The following is a 25666-nucleotide window of genomic DNA, read 5'->3' as shown; positions in this document are numbered from 1 at the left end:
TGACATTTGAAGCCCGATTTTAATAAACATTAAATTGTGGTTAAGTAATCGACGATTGCTGAATTTTTTCTAAAGTTTTCTACTCGAAAGTCCTGTTCGTAGTTTGTTAGTGGAGTTTTGTGCTCAGAGTTGTGCTCAGAGTTGTATCTCACAAAAGGATTTTTTTTTTCAAAATATTGAAATCATTGAAAACTTATTAAGGTGTTCAATTAAGTATATAAAAAAACAAGTTAGCTTAGGACTTTTTTGGTAAATAAATAATTTTGAATTGTTTGTTGTAGCTCAAAACAGAAACGAATGGATTATTGTTTTATAAAAAATTATACAATATTTTAATAGTAAAAAAAAAAAATCGTCAATATCGTATATAAATAAATTGGGGCAACTTACAAGTATTCCAATAACTCTAAAAAATTATATGCGTGGCTTATAAAAATCGGGTGTCACGTACCAAAGTTATGAAAAAAGTCATTTTAACGGCTTTAAGTGATCGAAACAATTTTTTTCTGATTCGAAATACTCGCATGTAAACTTTCCATTCGGGTGGTCTCAAACTTGGTGTAGTTTTCTCAAACAAAAAATTTGTGCATGCACATACGACTCGTCCTAATGTATGTGCATACGAGCGTTTTCGTGCGCACTTACTTATTTAATACAAATATGGTGCATCGAATGAGGCCAGTAATAGCTAATAAATTAACACAAACTTAATATTGAGGCAATGTAACACTTTTTGTGTGCTTAAGTTAACGTTGCTAAAGTAGCCCTTGTGAACAGGAGCGAACTTGATAGAAGTGCCATGACCGTAAGACTAATTTCAGCCGGCTTGTGTGCGGATGCGCCGCCAACCAAATTATCCACGAAAGGTACAGCACTTAGCGGCTCCAGACCAGTTTCATCAGGATTCGTTAAAGGAAGTGAGCAAAAGACGGTGCGATCGTTGAGCGGCTGCAATGGACGGAAATTGTGGGTCAACGGTTTGTTGCCGTGCGTGTACAGACGGCGAAAATGCTCGATCTAGATGGATAAATATATGAGAGAGTACAGTTAGATGAAGTATCGTAAAAAATCAAATCATTCAAAAATGTAAAATAAAACGCTTACTTCAAATACATACAAACATATAAATAATGAAATGCAATATGCTGAAAAATATAAAATTTAAGAGAAACTGTAACGTAAACGTTTGAACCATAGCTGTTTACAACCAGACAGAGTCAAAAAGCACCCGGAAAAGGCAAAAAGTAAGGTTACTTGGTGTACTTGCCCAGCGTTCGGTGAGTTGACGCGAAGTCCACCTCTGATAGTCAACGGAATCACAATTCTCTCGCTTCGCCGGGTAATAAGGGTAAGCGATTTACCAATGCAGAGGCAAAGCAAATGGGTCTGGTGGTTAACGAGGACAAAACAAACATTCGGAGCACTCGCGTATCGGCCCCACGTTAATTTTGACAGTTATAATTTCGAGGTTGTAAGAGACTTCGTTTATTTAGGAACCAGCATTAACACCAATAACAATGTCAGCCTTGAAATCCAACGTAGAATCTCTCTTGCCAACAAGTGCTACTTTGGACTAAGTAGGCAACTGAGCAGTAAAGTCCTCTCTCGACGAACAAAACTAACACTCTACAAGACTCTCATCATGCCCGTCCTAACGTATGGCGCAGAAGCGTGGACGATGACAACATCCGATGAAGCGACGCTTGGAGTGTTCGAGAGAAAGATTCTGCGTAAGATTTTTGGACCAGCGGCTACGTTGGCTCAGTCATGCCGTCCGAATGGATACAAACGCTTCGGCTCTGAAAGCATTCGATGCGGTACCAGCCGGTGGTAGTAGAGGAAGAGGAACAGAAGAAGGCTTCCTCTGCGTTGGAAAGATCAGGTAGAGAAGACTTGGCTTCACTTGGTGTAGCACGAGAAAGAAACGACTGGAGCGCTTTGTTAAACTCGGCCAAAATCATGTTAGTGATTATCCCGCCAATTAAGAAGAAGAAGAAGATTTACAAGAAGGAATAGCATGAAGCGTATTTCCTAACAATAGAACCTCCTGCAGCTATATTGAACTGGGGCTAAGGAAACTGTCTAACAATTTCAGTGCAAACAGCAGGAGGAAAGCATATTTACAATAGAAATTTCTAGCAAAACTAGCGGATGGCGAGAAAACTCTGGACTTTGAAGTTTTGGCCTTTTTTTAAGAGCTGGAGAACTTAAAATGATAACACAAAATAGAAATTTGTTGGAACGAATTTTTTTTATAATAATCTGGTAGATAATTTCATGTCATTTACTTTTTGAATATGATAGCCGGCATATGTCCGCCGCAGCTATCCGATCAGTGTAATTAGTGATCACTTTTTTCCAATATTTAATTCTGACCGTATGGCGTCAATGGTGGCTTGAATATTGCAATAAATCGATTGTTAAGCGCGCTGTATGGGAAGTTGCGCCAGTTTATTGGAACCAAATGTCTATTAATAGCTGATTAATATTTGGAAACAAAAATTCAGTCAACAGGGCTTGATAGCGCTCGCATTCACCGTAACGCAGCTTCCTCCTCATTTCGAAATAAATAAGGACCAATGATGCCACCAGTGCTCTAGGAACTGCGCTAGATTTATTTAGTTTTTTTTCCAGTAAGTTTTCACAATTTGGATAAATTTTTCTATCGTTAAACGATTTCTTACTAAACAGAAATGTCAACATATTTTGCCATTCTTCGCTGTACGATGTATAATATCGTTATCGATATCGATGGTTCTCATGCAGCTAAAATACCCGATATATTGGTTGAGAATTCCGGGCCCATCGGAAGCTCAAAAAGTTGAAGTGTGTAAATTTAAGCGCATAAAATAGTCGAAATGGGTTGAATAATTGGCAACGATAGAACTAATGCGTTATCAACCACGAGAAGTGCCAAAAAAGGGTTGCCGCCCATGATAAATAACTTCCTACTATAATACTTATGACGAGGTTACAAGGGTTGAAAATGTTCAAAGAACCAAAAGTTTTCCTTATTTCATTAAATCAGGGAATATGGCTAGTTATTCCCTCATAGTTCTAAGTCAATTAAAAACACGCTTAGGAGATAGAAATATAAAGAAATAACTAAATGAGCTGTCATTAATTCCTAGAAAATAAAGCGCCGAGCTGTTCAAATTTTGCATATTTCCTCATGATTGGATTTTCGAGTGGTTAAATGAGCTATTTTCTATTAGAAGGCGGCTGCCGTAGTCCAATGGTTACTAGCATTCGATTACGCTGTGTTCGAGGCCCTCCGAGCATGTGAAACATCAAATTATAGTAAACGCTTTTTCTAATAGCAGTCGCCCGTCGGCAGGCAATGACAAATCTCCGAGTGTATTTCTGCCAGGAAAAAACTTCTCATAAAAATCATCTCCTATCCGGTGTCGGCATAAAACGGTAGGTCCATCCATTTGGGGAAAAACAGAAAAGTATACACCAAAAATAGGAGGAGGAGTTCGATCGAGCACTCAAAAAGAGTGTAAGCGCCCATTTTATATACAAGGTGAAGTTCAAAATAAACCAGACTAGCGTCATAAAAATGTTTTTGATGACTAAGTATAATCTTCGAGCAAGAAGTACGTTTTCATACCTATGCGGAGTGCTATCTGACTGCAAAACATGGGGAAGTCTGAATCCACAGAATCTTACAGAAGCTATGCATATGGAAGTGGAAGGCAAAATATTTTTAAATAATCGTAAAAAGATAAAAGTAAGCACAGTTTAAAGTTTATCCTTTGTTCGCTAAGTACTAACCTGTTTAGCTGATATGCTTATTGGCGTCTGAAAATCGATCCATGTTACATCCTCACTACAAGGTGGCGTTGTCAATGATCCTATATAGGTATAGTAGTCCTGAACATCAAAGTGTATGAAATCCCAAAGGCAGGGTGGATCGCGGAACTTAGCAACCGAATCCGGTTTAACGACTTGCTCTAAAAGTTCAGTGAATTCAGCATAATCGAAATTATCATGCGCTACAATCTGTAATGGAATAGAAAAGGAATCATTGATTGGTAATTTGAAATTGTGCACTAAATAGTTCCTTACCGCATAGAAAAAGGCCAAGACTGTGACACCGTTTCCCTCCTTCGCTGCCTCGCCAAATGTTTGATATTTGGTATTTCTAAAAACCATATGTAACTCAGCGGGAAATGATATGTTATTTATGCGATCTTCGCTACCAACGGTGTCATTATCGCCCCAATGAAAATGCAATTGTTCGAAAACAAATTCACCATCCAGGGGACCACCCGATATGGTTGGACGTTTGTCGGCGAAGTCAAGACGTACCACCACTGTGTGTCCATTATTCAGTATTTCAGCATTTTTAGGTGGCTCCTCAAACTTCTTGAATATCATTGGCTGATACGTGCGTCTCACCACATTTAGCGAATCAATATTGATGGGACTTTGATGCTTGCCACTGCACGTTCGAAATTGTTCAGCCCAATGATCAGGTCCTATTGAATAACAATAATTACTAATACATATGCACATATAGCGAGGTCGAAATACAAGTATAGTTTACAAAAATTTATTATTTCGATAAAATTTGGCTTCATTAAAAATAGGAAATGCACGCTTTTTTTACTTAATATGAATTCGTTCATGTGGCTGGTTTAGCTAATTTCATAGTTGCGTATCCTCTCAACACAATTTTCCAAAGTCTTGTCGACGGTTGTTCGTTGCATCGCATGAATGATTCGGACAGTTTGGTAGTTTTAGCAGTCACACCAAACCCTATCTAGATCCGTATGTCACTAAGTGTTGCCTTCGAAGCCAGAAAACGCGTCTTTTCGATGGAGAGAAAAGGTACTAGATGAGTTGGTTTGGGCAAACGTGTAAGCAGGGTGTGTTGCACGTATCGTGTGGAACTTCCTCATACCATATATAGGGCATATACTTGTTGTTGCTGTTGTAACAGCAATACTAAACCCTGTCAGTGCAATATAAATCGCCGTTCGTCTTCGTCTAGCTTATCTAACGGTAGACCCAGGAAACTTGCTGTTTCGACAGGTTGGGTCCAGAGGGAGAGGGCTGTAGATGAGTGTGTTTGATGGGGCATGTGAAAAGGAGGTTAGTGTCGTGTGGGCTGCATTTACATGCTCCACATATGTTTGGTATGTCGGGGTCAATTCTGGATAAGTGGGAGTTTAGCCCGGAATGACTCTGATTTTTTGTTACTTGTTACGTCGGGTCTCCATTCTTCGTCACTCGGAGAAGTGATGCCGAGATGCCATTAACCTTGCGAACGATATTTTTTTAGTCGCTGGGTTTGTTTCATAGACTTTACTGTTAAGAAAAAGTCCATAAGGACTTGGGCGGTCTGGGTGGTCAGTATTAGTCACCGAAACGGCTTATCACTTTGTTACGGAAGAAATCATGCGATATCGCAATGGGCTCTCTGGCCGTGTGCGGCGTGGCGCCATTTTGATGAATCCCTGTGTGTGTACTGAAGAAAGGATGTTCTCTCATTATTGACAGAAAATAATCGTTCAGAATGCGTCGATAAGAGGCAACGCCTACAGAAACTGCTTGCCCTTGACTACTCGTTTTAATAGTGGCTTTACGTTTTCAATAACGCCAATTTTTCTTATTTACACTTCCATTTAAGTAAAAACGCGTTTCATCACTCCTAGAGTAAACGTTAGGCATCAGAGCTTGCACGAGTTGAATTTTGAAGAAGTCAAGTCTAAGAATCTACCTCAATATTTAATGCACATTAGTTTTTGGAAGTCCCAGGGCAGTCGCTCTCTCTTCACGGACTGATTCGCATTGTCGGCAAGCTTGTAGCAACGAGTTCGATATTTTCATTTCTTTTCGATGTCAGGCTGGGCCACGTCCGAACGCTATTTGCCACGGAACTTTTTGCCCTTGATGTTGTTCGCTAAATGAAGGGATGGCATGGCATAGTAGTAGCATCCGTTCCACTAACGACATACATAAAATTCACTTGGGCTAAGTTAGGTTAGGTTAGCCAGATTACTTGTCTGCATTTGATTTCCATCCCCTAATTTAGTTACTTAAATCACTTGGATCTTTTTAAGAACCTATCTACTCCTTTCCGTGAGACATTTTCTACATATCCCAGGTCTAGAAAGAAATAATCGCCAAGATATTTGGCTCGGCTTCTTTGAAGTGCAGGGCATTCACAGAGGAGGTGTTATACCGACTAAATCTCTACTTCATCTCTACAGGTCCTGCACAAGTCATTGTAAAGTACACCCATTCTACTAGTTAGTTGATCTGTTAAATCCAAGCAGATATTTTGTCCTCTTAAGTTTCAATTTTGGTCAGAGCGCTTTCGAGACCCCTCAGTTAGTAGTCAGAGACAACCTTCTATTGGTTTCCGCAATTGCGCTCAAGTCAATCGCAGTGTATAGCTTGTTTAGAGGAATTCTTATATCCTCTACGATTCGCTGAATCTCAAGATCAGAACCTTTCTTTGCACACTCATCTGTTCTTTCATTTCCCTCCACTCCAGAATGGCTGGGCACTCAACAAAGTGTGGTGTTGTGTTGTTGGATAAGCAAAAGCGACCTCCTGTATTCTTTAACACATCTTGAATTGATGCGCCCTGAGGTCAGTGCCTTCATCTCCGCTTGACTATCCACAAAAAATGGTAAGGTTTGCCAGAGGTAAGTTCATTAGTCTGCTGCTTTGTCTATAGCGTAGATCTTTGCTTTGGAAGACGCTATACCGATTTGGGAGTCTAATGAAACAATTTCAGGATAATTACCGATCCAGTTCCATGGCCCATTGGTGACCCCTATCATCTCATTTCACTTGCACTAAGAACTAACAAATTTGATCTAACCTTGTGTATATTAATCTTGAAAATATTATTACATAAGTAACTCGTATTTCGATAATATTAGGCTACACTAAAATAATTCTTTTGTTAGTACTCACCCAAAGCCCCATTGTAGGTAAAATCTTTGGCAAGCGTCATCTGAAAAACTGAAAGAGCGAAAAACGTATGAAAATGCATGTAAATAGGGATAAAGGTATGTACGTAGAGAAATAAGAAATATTTTATTAGAAATATTATAGAATTTTTAACTCGTGCATCTCATAGAGCCCTCGCCAAGTGGCCACCGTAGATGAATTGATTGGAGTCACCCCTTGGAAGGCATGTCAGAGTATTTCTGCCATGAAAAAACTCCTCATAAATATCATCTGCCGTTCTGAGGCGGTTTAAAACTAGTGGTGGAACTATTCGAATAAAAATTATTCGAATAATAAAATCTTTTATTCGAGAGGCATTCGTAATTCGAATAATATTTATTCGAATTTTTTATTCGTTTATTCGAATAATGCTATTCGAATAACTCACTATTCGAATACCTCACTATTCGAATACCTTACTATTCGAATACCTTACTATTCGAATACCTCACTATTCGAATACCTCACTATTTGAATACCTTACTATTCGAATACATCACTATTTGAATATTTCATTATTCGAATATTTTTGGTAAATATTTACTTAGATTAGCGGACTACTAATCGGTTTTTGTACAAGTGCATGTATTTATGTATGCAAATTCAAAAACCACGCAAAGGCTTATATTAAATGAAAATACACTACCTACTTTTTATTGTGTCGGCGCTTTATTTTTGTTTAATATTTTGGTAAATATTTACTTAGATTAGCGGACTACTCTTTCTTGAGGCGTGAAATTATTTTCTTTTAGGTTTTTTGCTTTTCGCAGTACTATTATATGCACATACATACACTCATATACTCTACCTGCTACTGACTGACCTAAGCCGCATAAACGAGTGCAGACAGTCCTACGACCATGCATACGCTTAGGTAACTGGCGATGAAAAATATATAGATGGACATTTCAGGCAAACTTTTCTTTGGGTTGAGTTTAGTTGGGGGAATTTCGATCGCTTATGTATATATATTTCCTTTGTATTTATTTAAATCCCGCGCTTAGATCACTCATTAACAATCAAGAACCTCAAGCAAGAACGTTCAGCCAATCTAATCATCAATTAAGACAAATAAAAAAAATAATAATAATGCCCAGAAGCAAAGTTTGGCAACATTTTACAATCGTGGAAAATACCGGTGAGGCCTCCTGCAATTATTGTGGTGATATGCTGAAACGTATGGGAACTTGTTTATGGAACCATTATAACTTTAAGCATAAACTCAGTTATGGAGTTGATAATCAACCGGAACCTTCGAGCAGCCGTGCTACAGATGATTCAGAAGAAATTTTGCCTCCAAACCGGAAGCGGCAGTCACGGGTTAGTACTTCAACCAGCAGTTCCACAAGTATTACCCATTATTATAATTATTATTACAATACTTAGTATCAGCTTTAGTATTTCTACACCAAAACAAAAGGAAATTAATATCTAAACAGATTTTAGAATTAATTAAGTTTAAATTCATTATTTATTTATTAATAAGAAAATAGACTTCATGTGACACTGAAATACGTAATCTATTTCAGACTTCTTTTTAAGAGAAATAAATAATATATATTTTATTATCGAATTAAAAAAAAATTGTTTACTTTAAAAGGAAGAGCGTTAATGTATTTTGCCTTTAGCAAAAGTATACGTACATAAATACTTCAAAAACCATTTACTATGATAATTATTTATTACAAATAGTGTCTTATAACTAAATATACAAAGAAATATCTACCTACTATTGACCACTCAGCAGGGTAGGTACATGTACATATACATATGTCATGTATCTGTTGTTCAATACCGAGCTTAGGTACACACATTAGCAACAAAAAGTAAGTGATATTTTTATTTTATTTCTTCTATAGCGTAATTTTTTGAAATTACATACATACATAGATACATACACACATGCATTTGCGCATCAATCCAATTTCAAAGCAATCTGCATGTGTACATAAATAAGTATATAATTCTATCCTATTATTGGCCTTGAATAACTTCTAAATCTGTAGATTAAGCAAAAGAAGATTTTAAGGCTCCATATTTATCGTTTGAGAGAAAACCATTATTTCGATCCGTTATCGTATAATACGATGCGGACATAGAAAATGTTAAATCATATTTCTCCATACAATTTATATGGGAAATTGAAAAGTGCGATGCGGGCCACCCTAATATTAATATTAAGGCGTCTAAACACAAGAATTGTTACGAGCGAAAACCAAATATTTTTTTAGGAACGCTCTGATGTTTTTATGCACATACATATAAGTATGTATACCTGTCGATGTTTTATCAAGAACAATACCAAAGAAATCTTATCATATTAGCTAATTGAAACATGAAGCGGTCAAATCAAAAAATCACAATGTTCAAAAATCGAGAAGAACTGATTAGCACCATGAGAAGGGCCAATGTAATTTTTATATTTTTAAAAGCAATTTCTCCCCGATATAAATGAATATATAGTGAGGTATTCGAATAGTAAGGTATTCGAATAGTAAGGTATTCGAATAGTAAAGTATTCGAATAGTGAGGTATTCGAATAGTAAGGTATTTGAATAGTGAGGTATTCGAATAGTAAGGTATTCGAATAGTGAGGTGGTATTCGAATAGTGAGGTATTCGAATAGTAAGGTATTCGAATAATGAACTATTCGAATTATTTGAAACGAATAGTATTAATCCCACTCCTATTTAAAACTGTAGGCCCCTCAATTTGTGAAACAACATCAAGACGCAAGTCACAAATAAGAGGAGCAGCTCAGCCTAGTACCCAAAAAAGAGTGCAAGTGCTAATTATTTACACATATACGAGGGCGGTTCAATAAGTACCCTTGTTTGATGACAGAGGGCGCTAAGATTTTCGTTCGATAATTTGGATGGGAAAAAATGCGAGGAGATAAAAGCAAAGTTGGATCCATGAGCACAGTTAGATATTGGTTCAACGAATTTAAAGGCGGGCGAACATCCATTTTTATGATTAGCGACCAGGACGCCTGGTTGACGTGGCTGCCGAGGAAATCATTCAAAACGTCCACGACATTATTCTCGCTTATCGACGAACGAAAGTGCGCGAAGTAACATAGGCCATAGGTGTGCCGACCGGAATGTCAATTAATATTTTACATGAAAAGTTCGCGATGAAAAATTGTCGGCCCGATGGGTGCCGCGATTGCTCACAAGCAACAAAAAGTAGAGCGGCTGTTAACATCGAAGCAGTGTTTGGAGCAATTTAAGCGAGATCCGAAGGAATTTTTGCATCGAGTTGTCACCGTTGATGAAACCTAGATTCACAGTTACACACCAGAAACTAAATAACAACGAAACAATAGATTTCTCCCGATGAATCTGCTCCAAAGAAGGCGAAGACACTCCCGTCGGCCGGAAAGGTCTTTGCCACGATGTTTTGGGATGCGAACGGCGTCATCCTCATGGATTTTTTTGAAAAAGGATGAATGATCGCTGGACTGGAATACTATAGTGAGTTATGAAACCGCTTTTACAAAAAATTGAAGGAGACACAAAAGAAAGTGCTGTTTCACCACGCTAATGCACTTGCTACTTTTTCTTGTTCCTTAACATGAAGAAATGGCTCGCCGGAAAAAATTAGTTCAAACGAGGAAGTCATTGCCGAGACAGAAGCGTAGTTTGGAGAGTTCGTCAAATCATATTTTTGGAGGGGATAAAATGGCCGAGGCATTGGGAGAAGTGTATCTCTCTAAAAGGGAACATAATCCCCATAAATCCCATAAAGGTAAAAAAAAAATTGTTTGAACAAAATTGTGTCTTCATTTCAAACAGGGGTACTTATTGAACCCCCTCGTATACATATATAAATAGTTAGTTTTAGTGCTCATTCTCAATTCCAGTTGCTTACAATTATTATTAGGGAAGTGTTAATTTTTTGAGCTTGCAGACGTCCACTGACGCTTAATAAAGACATTTGCAACGTGTGTACTTTGCTTATAAATCTGCACCTATGCACAGACACATACATACTTATGCAAAATACTACACTAAAGTACAAAAGTCAACGCAGCGTGTGCCTTCAAAAAGGCCAAAAATAGCTCAAAAGTTACTGTAATTAGCACATGACTAAATTGCTTACAATGAACTACATTTATTCCATCTGGCTGTCTGATCATTTCTAGAAACTTTTCGATTGTTTACCCAAATTAAATTGACAAGTTTTGTATCTAAAAATATTCCATAAGTCAAATTGCGTTTCGTTCAAATATTTGCAGTAAATTTTCATACGTGTGGGAGGAGGAGAAGCAGAAGAGGACTAAATACAGACGTAATACATTCAAATATATTTCAAGATATCCATATTTGCAAAATGGATTAAATTTATGTACTGTTGGCATATTGACGGCAAATGCCAATAATCAGGTTAATAAATCCAAATTTGTCGGTAGAAGATTTTGGTGCTTTTGGAATTGTTGTACTTCAAAATGATTAACAATATTTTATATGCCCTTATGAGTATACCTAGAGACTGTCCGAAATGATTGTGTGGTTCTAGCATAAAATGCTCAACATTGGTCGGTTGCTACAGTGCTTACCCGGAGTCAATTCACGCTCTCTCTAAGGCTGTACTTTGCTCTATAAATATTTTAGCTATAAGTGTATACCACTTTTGGATATCAAATATAGAGAATGAAATCATACAAATTTACTTAAGCATGTACTATCATCTTCAATATATACCACACCAGTATCCCTACAGCATTACAAGTGAGCTTTCGATTGTTCGTCACAGTGCTGAGAGTCTTTTGTCAGTACTTCTAGGTTGCGATTTCTTTTCCTTGCTTCTTTTAATGCAGATTTTACTATAAGAAATAGAGAGAAGTTGCATGGTACCAACTCCGACTAATAAGGATCATCTGGGATGCTGTAGGTAGTTAGGTGGAAGTGTCAGTCGGTTTTTAAAGCAACTCACTTGCACCTTTGCCGATCTATTGTGATGCCACAGTAGAAGTTTATCTGCTACCCCTTGTTAAACCATTTTGTTTTAGGTACAAACCTATTTAGAGTTGGTGGTTTGCGTAAGTAATTGCTTTACAGCCCCGACCGTCGAGCATCAAAAGCATATCGTTGACCAGATTCCACAGAAGAGGAGAAATAATACTTGTGGGATGAAGTAGAAGAATGGTTAGAAATCTATATATGACCGTGGCAGATTGTGTTGCTCTATTGTTATTCTTCACAACAAAAACAACCCTAATACGAAGTCTAAGGCCATTTCTTGTTATCCTTTCCAGTAAACCTGAGTAATTTTTAATTGCATTCATTGGATCGGAAAATAGTTAATTTCATTAAATTTAATTTCGCGCAGCTTGTAAGCTTCTTGTTATGGACGCTCCTCATCATCTGTAAATCAAAGATGGATTAGTGCCAATACCTGTGAAATTGCTAGGAAAACATGGCCAATAATATTACAAAATTGAGTAGATTTCAAATTATGATCTTAGTAGCGGCCCTCACAGGCCATTGTGCCATAGGAGGTCACGCAAGGAAATTAGGCGGCTACATGCATGATTTCTGTCATAGCTGTTGGGATGAGGAAGAGCAATTCAACACCTTTTTTGCCCATGCCAGACTCTAGCCAGAAGCAGAAACGGATATTTAAGATCCTACTTCTTAATGAATGTAGATATTCTATACACTTTAGGTATCAACAACCTATTACGCTTTGTCCAAAACTCAGGACCCTGCGGTTCACAATGGACCCATTTCATGGAGTAAGTGGCATTCTGTCCTTATGTGAGATGCGCCTGCCAAACCTAACCTTGATATTTAGTGCTCGTAATTACGAACGTCTCCACTTCCGATTGGTAGTCACGCACCAACCCGTTCGTCTACGGTGGTCGGTGATAATAAAAAACTGAAACGTTGTTGGAATGAATTTTTTTACTACGATCTGGTAGATAATTTCATGGTATTTTTTTTTTAATTATGATTTTCGGCATATGTCCGCCGCGGCTACGAGTTACATCGCCCATTCCATCCGTTACATTTTTTACTACTTTTTCCAATAAATCCGAATAATAAATCGAAATGAGCCCAATTAGCAAAATAGCGACGCAAACGATGGCCATTTGGCTTCAGTTCTTGCACGAGTTGTATTTTATAGACACATAAGCCAAGATTCTTATGCAAAATGTTCCATGTAGGCGAAGGACAAAGGCCAACAAAATGAGAACGATGACGAATCGACATTTCGGCTTCAACAATTCGCTCCATGAATTTCGCGAACAGATTTATTTTTTTTCAAAGTAAATTCCCACAATTTGAAGCGTTGCTCTGGCGTTAAACGATTTATGATGACTCGCCAAACCTTACTGAATAGCAATTTCAACACCATAGTTATCGATATTTGGGTGTGGGAACTTAGGATGTTGGTAAGAGACTCATTCAGTACCTGTCTATATACCGTCTGGCGCAATAGTTATGTTCGGCCCTAGATTTCGTCATTGCGTACCTACATACGTGAAGTGGGGTCAGCCTCCAGCAAATGCTTACGGTAGCAACCCAGCACGAATTACCTGTTGAGCAGCGTTCCCACGACAGTCGGTTCTACGTAACCGGAACGACTCAGATTTATATCCACCCAAGGACTGTCACTTCAGCAGCATTACCCGTATATGTATGGGGAAAGTTTATACTGCTACAAGAACAACAATCTGTTGAGCATCTTACTGTGCTGCTTACTGCTACCATACAGCAGCTGTAACATACGTGTCAACATAAATAAATATTGAAATTACTATCAATGGAGAGAATTTGTACAGCGATGAAATGTCAATTCGTGACACATCGCACCTAAATCAAATGAGGGTAATTTGTTGTGCACTCTGCGTGTCGATGTTGCAATAATTGTGTTAATTATATTAACTGTGCGCGCGCTTGCATTTAAATAAAAAAGAAACACGAAGAAAGGAAATTTCCAACAGACATGCAAAGGCTCACTTGCATGCGATTATCAGAGCGTAATTATTCTAGAGAATTTTAATCGGCGCACTATACTTCATTACCATATAAAATGTGTGAAAAATAGAATATTTAAATAAAAACTTTTGCATTAGTGGATTTAAGGCATAAATGCCATACTGTTTGAAATTTAAAATTTGTGTTCTTGTAGCGTTTAGATACATTTTTATTAAAACTAAATTTTGGAAAGAAAAGTTTATTCAAAAATTAATGTCCCTAAAACTAAAGTAAAGGGTGGTTATATTTTAAGGGCCGATCTTAAATGTAAACCACACCTAAATGTCAAGTTTTTTTCTGCATTTCGTTTAACAGTTTTCAATTTTAGACTAGCTGAATTTGAACTATGGAAAGATACACAATCCAGCAACGCGTTCGCTTTTCGCGATAGTGTGGTTAAAGAGCTATCCACCTCAACTCGTCGTCGTGCGCAACAATTGCACCTCTCACGCTCGTCGTTGATGAACATTATGCATAAAGACTTGGTGGGAGCTGTTTTAGCATTTCTCCAGTGATAAGGTGAAACTCAGGTGACGTTTTGGAACCAATGCAAGAGATTTTTTTGGATGGAGCAAATGCGAAACTGCATACCCAAATTTTGTAAATAATTGTGTTTAAAAATTTTGAAATTTTGATAAAAATTTGTCGAATTTTGATAAAAATTTGACGAATTTTTACAAATTTTGTATAAAGTTTACGACTTGGATTATTTGGCCTTTGTTATAGATGGAAACTCTACTATATTATTAAAAGTATATATATAATTGAAATTTAAGAGAGAATAGTTAAAACTTGTCAATCTGTGGTGCCTTCATAATAATTTTGTGGAGGTGGATTAGGTAGAAAACCTAATATAAGAGGATTTCGTGCTCTCAAATCTTATGAAAATGTTCCACATTCATATTAATAGTGATTTATGGGTAAATTATTTCAAGATACGTCAGCCTTGTAGAATACTACAGAGTTTTGTAGAAAACGAGAGGTGTGTTATTGGCGTTATTAGTTGCAAGTTTAATTAGTTTCTGTAAGTGCATATAAGTGAATGGTTTAATGGCATTTAACTTGTCATGCAACAAGTCTTAGAATGGAAGGATTAATTATAACTAGATCTTGTATAACAAATAAATTTATTCATATACATATTTATATGGATCTACATATTTATACAGACATACTTACAATGTATGCAATCATCTGCTAATAATAATTATATGCTTTAATTAAAGTTGTATACTGGGTAGATTATCTGTGACATTGAGCTCGATAAGCTGACTTAGATGCTTCTAATTAATTATAAGCTGGACAAATTTAATTTATATTGCTTTTTTTTCTTTCCCATTTAAACACTAGGGCTCACAACTAAATGGAAAAGGCCTGATATTATGACATTGGCAAATTAACATAGCAAAGCATTTTATGTCCTCTCTTTTTTGTACTTTTTATCAAATTATTAAGCAACTATCTTGTGCGCTTTGCTGAGACGCAGAGGTTACGATGGTTTCGGCATCTACTCAGAACGGACGACAACAGGATAACGAAAAATATTTCACCTCTTATATGATGGGCAGTACAAAACGCGTAAGACCCCCAAGAAGACAGATTGATGATATCCAAGAAGACCTACGGTGCATAAATGCCAAGCGATCAAATGAATCGAGACGTGTAAAGAGAGATTTTAAAGGGAGCATTGGCTCACTCCGAGCAGTAATTGCCATGATGATTATTATGAAACAATTATTTTTCTTTTTCATACTATTTCCTTTACACCGATAATTTAAAATTTTGACACTCAGGGATGCGGTAGATGCAGGCAAGCTACAATGTAACTTGCACCAGCTTCATTTATAGTGTGAAAAGTGACGGCTCTCTATGAACATCAAAAAATGTTTTCACATTACATTTAATAGGCTACAGAAAACCTCTTCCGCAATACGAGATGGGTTGATAGTCTGACATGTAATGTTACACAAAAAAAAAAAAAAAAAAAACAAATGTTGCCAAAATGGGACATCAGGTTCTACTTAATCGATCAAGGAAAAATGTCTACTACGTCGACATGCTCTAAGATTGACATATTTCGACTATTGCAGAAGCTGCAAGAATGAGAAGGAGGTCTGAGTCTGAGAATCTGTCGGACATATTTTCTCTTACTGCCCCGCGTGGCGTGCCACTTGATTTAGATATTTGGGCTTATCGTTCTTGAATGATACTGATAACCTTAAGTGCCAACCAGATAAATGAGTTTGCACTTAAAACAAAATGGTTTAACGAGGAGTAGCAGATTAACTGCTACTGTGGTATCACAATGGGTCGACAATGGTCTAAGTGAGTTGGTTTAGAGACAGACTGCTACATTTACCCACCTATATGCAGGCCAGTCGGTTGGTTCATCTTTACCCAGTTGTGATTTCGTAAGTGTTTTAAATTCATTTACTCAATAAGCATTTTATGCTACTATTCGTTAGTCTATAGGATACTTTGTACCATAGATTTAATAAATAACAAAAACAAAAAAAACATTAACCAAATGTATGCAATACCTCCAAAAGCCACGATGGTACAGACCGCTTCCACGTATTTGTAAACTGCCCTAATATTATTCTGCATATCGAATGAGAAGTATTTAAATATGTATGCATGTAATGGTACACATACAACAACACCACATTCCATTTCGCTACGTGCATCATTAACGTTTCAGTTATCACTTTCCGTCAGACAGTCAATCAACAACTCGAATCGTTTATTAGTCCGCATTAGACAAACCGGTAGCCGCGGACGTGTGTGTTTGTGTCTGATATACAGGAAGAAAGTTAATGGTTCGTTACCTACCCTCAAGAAAAATTGATAAAAAATTTGTGAGCTGCTGTTATGTTGCAGTCTAACAACAGTAACAACTAGTAAAAGTACATATATTTCTCTCAAACTGCTACCAAATTGGTTAAATTTTGAGACTATGAAACTGACAGTAACCACGCCCATTTCTCCTGTAACGGAAATTTTGGCTTATGTCTGTCCGGCTACCTCTGAAATGAATAACTTGGATATAAATTGAGATATTTTAACGAAAAATAAAAATGTTAAAAAATTTTGTCAACGGAACATTAGCGGCTGACAACTGCGGAAAAAGTTGTGACTTGTGTGAAATGAAAAATATCGTTAAAATGTTACCTTAGGTGGGCGCCAAGTGAGAGCGGGCAAGAATCATAAATAGAAGGTCTAAGGTATATGAGTGTAAAAAAGCCTCGGATGAGACCCTATACTGATGACGACCCCTGCAAACGAACTAAGGATTATGATTTGAGGGCATGCACCTGGAATGTCCGATCCCTTAATGGGGAAGGTGCCTCTGCCCGGCTGGTTGATGTCCTCGTGAGAGTAAAGGCTGACATCACTGCCATCCAAGAGATGCGATGGACGGGGCAAGGTAAGAAAACCATAGGACCTTGCGACGTCTACTACAGCTGCCATGTAAAGGAGCGCAAATTCGGTGTCGGATTTGTTGTGGGAGAGAGACTTCGTCGCCAAGTACTGTCGTTCACTCCGGTGGACGAGCGTCTCGCAACAATCCGCATCAAAGCCCGTTTTTTCAACATATCGCTAATTTGCGCCCACGCCCCGACGGAAGAGAAGGACGATGCGACCAAAGATTCCTTCTATGAGCGCCTGGAACGTTCCTATGAGCGCTGCCCCCGCCACGACATAAAAGTCGTGCTTGGCGACTTCAACGCCAGGGTGGGCAAGGAGGGAATTTTTGGTCCCACAGTCGGAAAATTTAGCCTGCACAACGAAACATCCGGTAACGGACAGAGGCTGATCGACTTCGCCGGGGCCCGAAACATGGTAGTCTGCAGCACCAGATTCCAGCATAAAAAGATACACCAAGCTACCTGGCTGTCTCCTGATCGAAAAACGCGAAACCAGATCGATCATGTTGTGATAGATGGAAGACACGCTTCTAGTGTATTAGATGTACGCACGATCCGAGGACCCAACATCGACTCGGATCATTACCTTGTTGCAGCCAAGCTGCGCACACGCCTCTGTGCAGCAAAAAACGTACATCTACCTACGCAAAGAATGTTCGACATCGAAAAGCTGCAATCACAACAGACAGCCAGAAGATTCGCCACTCGACTCTCACTCCTGCTCTCCGAAAGCACTGCCCAACAAATCGGCATGCGCGAGCAATGGAGCAACATTTCTCGTTCCCTACGTACCGCCGCCGAAGAAGAAATCGGATTCCGGCGAGCCCGAAAAAACAATTGGTACGACGAGGAATGTCATGCTGCCGCAGAAAGAAAAGATGCCGCTTATAGAGCCACGCTGCGATCGGGCGCAACGCGAGCCATGTGGGATCGCTACAGAGAGCTGAAAAAGGAAGAGAGACGTATTATCCGAAAGAAGAAACGAGAGGCCGAAATACGTGAGTGCGAAGAGCTTGAGATGCTGGCCAACAGGAACAACGCCCGAAAATTCTACCAGAAAGTTCGGCGGCTTACAGAAGGTTTCAAGACCGGGGCGTTTTCCTGTAAGAACAAAGACGGCGAACTGGTGACTGACGTACAGAGCAATCTTAGATTATGGAGGGAACACTTCTCGAACCTATTAAACAGTGACAACTGCGCATGTCAAAGAGAATGTGAAGATCCCGATACCCCAATCGTTGACGACGGAATTGTCGTTCCGTTACCCGACCATGACGAGGTGAGAATAGCAATATCACGGCTAAAGAACAACAAAGCCGCGGGCGCCGACGGACTGCCGGCTGAGCTATTCAAACATGGCGGCGAGGAGCTGGTAAGGTGCATGCATCAGCTCCTATGCAGAATATGGTCGGATGAAAGCATGCCTGCCGATTGGAATTTAAGTGTGCTCTGCCCAATCCATAAGAAGGGCGATCCTGCAATTTGTGCCAATTACCGCGGGATTAGTCTTCTAAATATCGCCTATAAGGTTCTAGCGAGCGTATTGTGTGAAAGGCTGAAGCCCACCGTCAACCAACTGATTGGACCTTATCAGTGTGGCTTCAGACCTGGAAAGTCTACCATCGACCAAATATTCTCAATACGCCAAATCTTGGAAAAGACCCATGAAAGGAGAATCGACACACACCACCTTTTCGTCGACTTCAAAGCTGCATTCGACAGTACGGAAAGGAGTTACCTGTATGCCGCGATGTCTGAATTTGGTATCCCCGCAAAACTAATACGGCTATGTAAGATGACGTTGCTCAACACCAGCAGCGCCGTCAGAATTGGGAAGGACCTCTCCGAGCCGTTTGATACCAAACGAGGTTTCAGACAGGGTGACTCGCTGTCGTGTGACTTCTTTAACCTGATGTTGGAGAGCATCGTACGAGCCGCAGAACTTAATCGCTCAGGCACAATTTTTTATAAGAGCGTACAATTGTTGGCGTATGCCGATGATATTGACATCATTGGCCTTAACAACCGCGCTGTTAGTTCTGCCTTCTCCAAACTGGATAAAGAGGCAAAGCGAATGGGTCTGGTGGTGAACGAGGACAAAACGAAGTACCTCCTGTCTTCAAACAAACAGTCGGCGCACTCGCGTATCGGCACCCACGTCACTGTTGACAGTTATAATTTTGAGGTTGTAAAGGACTTCGTCTATTTAGGAACCAGCATTAACACCGATAACAATGTCAGCCTTGAAATCCAACGTAGAATCTCTCTTGCCAACAAGTGCTACTTCGGACTAAGTAGGCAACTGAGCAGTAAAGTCCTCTCTCGACGAACAAAACTAACACTCTACAAGACTCTCATCATGCCCGTCCTGACGTATGGCGCAGAAGCTTGGACGATGACAACATCCGATGAAGCGACGCTTGGAGTGTTCGAGAGAAAGATTCTGCGTAAGATTTTTGGACCTTTGCACGTTGGCAACGGCGAATATCGTAGACGATGGAACGATGAGCTGTATGAGCTTTACGACGACATAGACATAGCGCAGCGAATAAAGATCCAGCGGCTACGTTGGCTGGGTCATGTCGTCCGAATGGATACAAACGCTCCGGCTTTGAAAGTATTCGATGCGGTACCAGCTGGTGGTAGTAGAGAAAGAGGAAGGCCTCCTCTGCGTTGGAAAGATCAGGTGGAGAAGGACTTGGCTTCACTTGGTGTGTCCAATTGGCGCCGGTTAGCACGAGAAAGAAACGACTGGCGCGCTTTGTTAAACTCGGCCAAAATCGCGTAAGCGGTTATCGCGCCAATTAAGAAGAAGAAGAAGAAGGTATATGAGCGGTCGCCGTTAGTGCCCAGGCTCAAATCTCCGGGTGTGAAAATTCAAATAATCGAAAAAGGTTTGTTCTAATAGCGGGCGCCCCTATGCATTGAATGACAAACCTCCGAGTATATTTCTGCCATGAAAAAGTTCCTCTTAAAAAACGAAAGAAAACCATCTGCCGTTCGGAGTCGGTCCTTCCATTCGTGGAACAATATCAAGAAACACACCACAAATAAGAGAAGGATCTCGGCCAAACACTCAATAAAGGTTATGAGCGCCAATTAGTGGCGTTCAATCCTATTTAATAAAAAGGTGCATCCAGTAATTATCGATAGGGTTTCTTCGAAACAGTTTATTGCTACCTCAGGGTAATATTTAAGGAGCTTTGTTATTTGTTTTTTTTTTATTAATAATATCTGTTAGAATTTTCCTTTGCTAATTTGCGGCTATTATATATAGTTTTCTTCTCACTGCTGATGATCTAAATTGAGTTGAATAATTTATTTTCCTGGTGCCTTATGAATTGTTTATTTCTTAATATTGGAAAATGTCATAAAATTATTTTTTCTAAGCTGCAAAATACCCTTAATACCTCTTATCATATAAATTAAACATATCATACTTCGTTTGATGTGTTTCAAGGGCTTTTCTTTGATTCAAGGCACAATTTTATGACGCACTTAAATTACGCCGTTTCCAATTCATTTGGTTTGCTCGCTTTTGTAAGACGACTCATCGCACTTCACTGACCCATACACTTTTAAGAAATAAGGTATTCGGCATTTATTCGGTTCAAATTAGATTATGCTGCATTTATTTCGATACCTCATTATATCTCCTGGGACATAGTGCCTCTACAAAACGCTTTCAACGGACACGATCCTTCACGATGACTTTGATTGCTTTGAAAGATTTCCCTGCGGCCTTTCCAAGTGCTCCTAGGGCGCCCTTTTTTTCTATTGTCTTGCGGGTTCCAAAGGAGTGCTTGCCTGCTTATTTCCGTGGGATCATTTCAAAGAGTATGGGCAATCCATCTCAAACAAAAATGAGTGAGAAGTACGCGAAGCGTTTTGAGGTGGTATTTTTATGCACGCATTCGAAAGAGCCGAAATTAACTTACGCCGCGGCTGTAAAAGTGATTAAAAAATCAAAAAAGTTTGTGATGTGGAATCAGCGGTATAAAGTGTACAAAAATTTTGATGACTTTTCCAAGCGCGGCTTGAAGCGAGTGACGACAAAAAAGCAGGATAAAGTGATCGCCCAACTTTTTAAGCTGAACCCTTTTTTGTGACTACGCCAAGCACAATCAGTTCTTGCTAAAAAGGGAATAGATGCCCGACCGTCCCACATCGTCAAAACCTCTACTCTCAGAAAAGCACATTGAGAAACAACAAAGCAAGAAAATGGCGTCCCAGTATTGGACTGGCCTCCCCAGTCCCCAGACGCCAGCCCTTGGTTCAAAGCATTAAGAAGATGCCAGGCTATACTCGACACTGATGAAGACTACATGGCTTATTGAGTAATTGCGACTCGTAGTTTTGTAAATATTTTCATGTAAAAAAAATTATACTTCATAAATAATCGCGGCTCGCTTTTTTCTGACAGAGACTGTAAATCGAGTGAGGAGGTTCAAAAGCTTTTTGTGCGTTTCACACTATGATCACTCAAATTCTCAGACCAGAAACCGTCAAATGATTTGTATTTCCCCATTAAGTGACAGAGTACGGCAGCGTTATTTATTTTTGATCTCGTTGATGGCCAAACGACTGCCCGGCTCTTCCAAAAAGAACACAGTTTAATGTTCCTTGGAGGAATTTTCGTCATTTTACTATGATTCGCGTAGGCTTTAGTAAGTGCTAATGCGCCACTCGTTAGACGTTGTCTGACTTTAGTTATCTCTCAACCTTTTTGGATTCGAACCTTTCTGGGCAAAACAGGTAAAAAATGACTTTTTATTTAACAAATCAAAATAGTACGTCGTAAATATTTGTTATTTTAGTTTTATAATACTTAAAAAAATGTGTAACTATTAATTTCGTTAAAATTCAATTTTAACTTTATAGTTTAGCTGTTCTACACTTTTTAATCTTAAATATTCTAAAATACTTGTACTGCAGTTTGGAATTAATGAATAAACAAATAAATATAATGTTACCTTAAAAGTTAAGATCGGTCGAGATTTGGTTGAGTTATTCGAGTTTCCCTTAAACTCGTTTTCAAATATAGCATCAAAAATCTCATAATTTTCATGCCTGTGTTTTTTTTAGACCTTTTAATCGTAACCTCTTCTACCATTTAAATGAGTTTTTAGAAAAAAATTTAGAAACAAATTTTACTTATAAAAACTCCAGCTCTTTTAAATCTTAATATTTTCCGAAATATTTCGGGGGAAGTTTTAAAAAAATTTTAATTTTATAACTGCGTCGAAAAATAGTACCGATTTATTTGGATGCAGAGGGAGTGAATTGCGCCCACGTTTTGTATAACGGTAAGAAAGCCAAACATGTAGTCGTGGCAGTGCGGCAGCATCGACAATTCCTCATTTAATCCATTCCATACAATTGAGACGATGAAGCAGTGCACACACATACGCCAGAGAAAGATCGTTGACGAAGATTGTTGCCGTTAGGGACAGTGTGCGAGAAAATCCGAGATAACTTAAGTCTGTCTACGATAACAACCTGACACAGGGAATGTTTAATCAAATTCATTTAACAAATATTAGAAATTTTCCTATCCAAATAAGTAGATAAATAAATGGTGTCGGTATTTGTATGATATTTGCATAGTTCATTAGTTTTGATACGAAAAAAATTCGCGTTATTCTGTTAATTTAGTTCATTGTACAATAAATATGCATATACCAAATGAACTAGTTGATTTACAATGAAAGCGAAATGAAATGCCAATGACTTGCAAAGGTGACCCAGCAAAAACAATTCCTGAGAAACTTATTTCTAGAAAGCGAGCAAATCAGTACTGATTTTTGCGGCCATACATTACTACATATTTATATCTTCTTGTATATGGCTACACAAGCTATGCACTATTCACTGTGGAAGGCAATGTAACAGCCAATATCTCACACTGCACCAATTAAAACCTATAACGGAATCTGGGCAAAAACTGACAAGGAAAAACCTATCGGGTTTGCGAAAGACCTTTCAAAAGCTTTTGTAACGTTTCCGAGTCAAATTGCAGAGAAGCCTATAAAGTTGAAAATTTTTTCTCAATGCAATTTTAAATGGATTTCCCGATTCCACGAATTACTTGGAAAGAGGTAAAATACGCAATCAGTAAAGATCCCAAAACAAAAAAGGCACCGAGTAAGATTTTAAAAGAGTTGGCCACATGTGGCTACAAATACATCACTTAACGTACATATAATGTGAGCATCAAAACGAGTATTTTCCCATTCAGTGGAAAGTTGCTGAAATTTATTTATTTATTTTATAAAGGTTTACATAACAATAAAATTATTATACAAACTGAAAGTAGTGCAGCGCTAGCTATCCAATGCCTGGGAAGCCTTCGAACGTTGTTTCCAACTATAGGCCAATAAGCCTGCTGCCCATTGTTTCTAAAGGCATTGTTTGAAAGGCTGTTTCTGAATAACACAGACTTAATCCGATAATTGAGCAAATAAAACTTATTCCAACACACCTAATTTTGGAGTCCGTAAACATCACTCCACTATAGAGCAGGTTAATGTGGACAAATTCGCCAGAGAAGCACTCGAAAAAATGAATACTCTAATGTAGTATTTTTACATATTACGCAAACCTTTGACAAGGTATGGCACGAAAGAGTGCTATGCAAGCTTAAAATGAGTATACCGCATAATTACTACAATATGCTTCTAAAATCGAATCTGAATAGTAGACAGATTTTCTTGTCAAAATAAGCCATGAAACCACCAACCTCCACGAAATTAAAGCAGATGTACTACAAGGGAGTGTCCTAGGGTCCGTTTTGCACACTTTGTTCACAGTCCACCTACCCTTAACGAAGAGCACATATACAGCCATTTATGGCGATGATACGGTTATAATATCCAAAAGTAGCCATGCCTCTATTGCTTCTTACTACTTAGAAGAGCACTTCCACAGTGTTAGTTCCTGTTGAAAATCTGGCGTATAAAAGTTAACAACACTAAATCTATGCAGATTACTTTCATGATTAATGTCTCAGTCAGATAATGCCAAATATTTCGGTATTCCACTAGACAGGCGGCTCATGTGTCGATCGCATATATTTTTAAAGCTAAAAATCAACACTAGACAATAAAGTCATCTTACACAAAATAATTCTTAAGCCAATATGGGGGTACGGAGTCGAAAAATGGTGCTCGACCTCAAAACCTAACCTGGAAATGTTGTAGAGATTCCAATCAAAGGTGTTACGCATGTGTGCCAATGCGTCATGGTTTGTACGAAATGAAGCATTGCACCGAGATCTAAATGTTATGCCAATTTACTAAGAAATCAGCAGAATCAGTCACCGAAACAGCAATCAGCTTCGCACTCATTCAAATCCTCGAGCAGTTAACCTTTTTAATAACAACTTCACTTAATGAAGATTAAAAATATGTACGAATGAATGCAAAGATTTAAATTGTAAAATGTAAAAATTTATAAAACTCCTCTCGTTTCATATAGTGTGCAGAATTAAGTAATGAACTCCGCTGGGTGTTCTTACGCAAAGCTAAACTTCTCTCAATACTTAACGTTATTTTTATGACAGAGTGTATGTAAAACATGAAGTTAAAAATCATTGGGTGTTTGGCCAGGACCCTTCTGGTGTGCCTGAACTGTTCCACAAATGAATGGCATCTACAATTTTATTCCACCTCCGAACCTCTGATGGTTTTTTATCACAATCTTTTTTAAGGCAGAAAATTGCTCAGGGGCTTACCATCGCCTAATAAGGGACTGCCGCTATTAGAAAACCTTTATTTCCATCATTTGATGTTTTACGTCTGCTGTGGGTGTCGAGCCCGAGGCAACCAAATGACAGTCACGCACAAATCCATTCATTTGGCTACGGCCATACTTTAGTGAAAAAGAAAACTAAGCTTGAGTGAAAAATAATATAGAAAACAGGTATCATTTTATGCAGCCAAGAATAACTGGGTTATTATGCAATTACTTTACGGTAGGCAAGAATTTTTGCTTTTCCATCTTCAATAAAAATAAATCAATTTTTGTGTTTTCCCACTTATGATTTTTTAAGATTTCATCCGCACACTTGCAGTGCTTGACCTTGAGACTTGCTAATAGTCATAAATAATATAAGATGAATGGGGAGCTGCAGTCGTTTGAAATCAAATGGCTTGGCGGTGAGTACAATTGAAATGAGCACATTTTCCCCTTTCGCCTGTCTATGAAGAAAAACTGCTGCGAAGACATTTGGCATCATTTTATTCGCAACAAGTCTTATTACATTACGTAAAACAGGTGGAT

General features: G+C 38.5%; 1 protein-coding gene across 1 annotated transcript in view; it reads right to left on the bottom strand.

The window, feature by feature from the left end:
• Positions 1 to 670: 670 nt before the first annotated feature.
• LOC129241715 (carbonic anhydrase 3) overlaps positions 671 to 25666 on the bottom strand; it is a 50089-nt gene continuing 25093 nt past the window's right edge. Inside the window, exons 2-5 of the mRNA XM_054878194.1 lie at positions 6937 to 6984; positions 4072 to 4484; positions 3778 to 4005; positions 671 to 1017 (exon numbers count right to left, since the gene is read on the bottom strand). Of these exons, the coding sequence (XP_054734169.1) occupies positions 742 to 1017; positions 3778 to 4005; positions 4072 to 4484; positions 6937 to 6984 (965 nt within the window). The 3' untranslated portion in view covers positions 671 to 741. The remainder of the gene's footprint in view (positions 1018 to 3777; positions 4006 to 4071; positions 4485 to 6936; positions 6985 to 25666) is intronic.

Source organism: Anastrepha obliqua, chromosome 3 (genome assembly GCF_027943255.1).
Source record: "Anastrepha obliqua isolate idAnaObli1 chromosome 3, idAnaObli1_1.0, whole genome shotgun sequence".
Lineage (NCBI taxonomy): Eukaryota > Metazoa > Arthropoda > Insecta > Diptera > Tephritidae > Anastrepha > Anastrepha obliqua.
The sequence above is the reverse complement of the archived record's forward strand: the minus strand, read 5'-3'. Positions and strand labels throughout refer to the sequence as shown.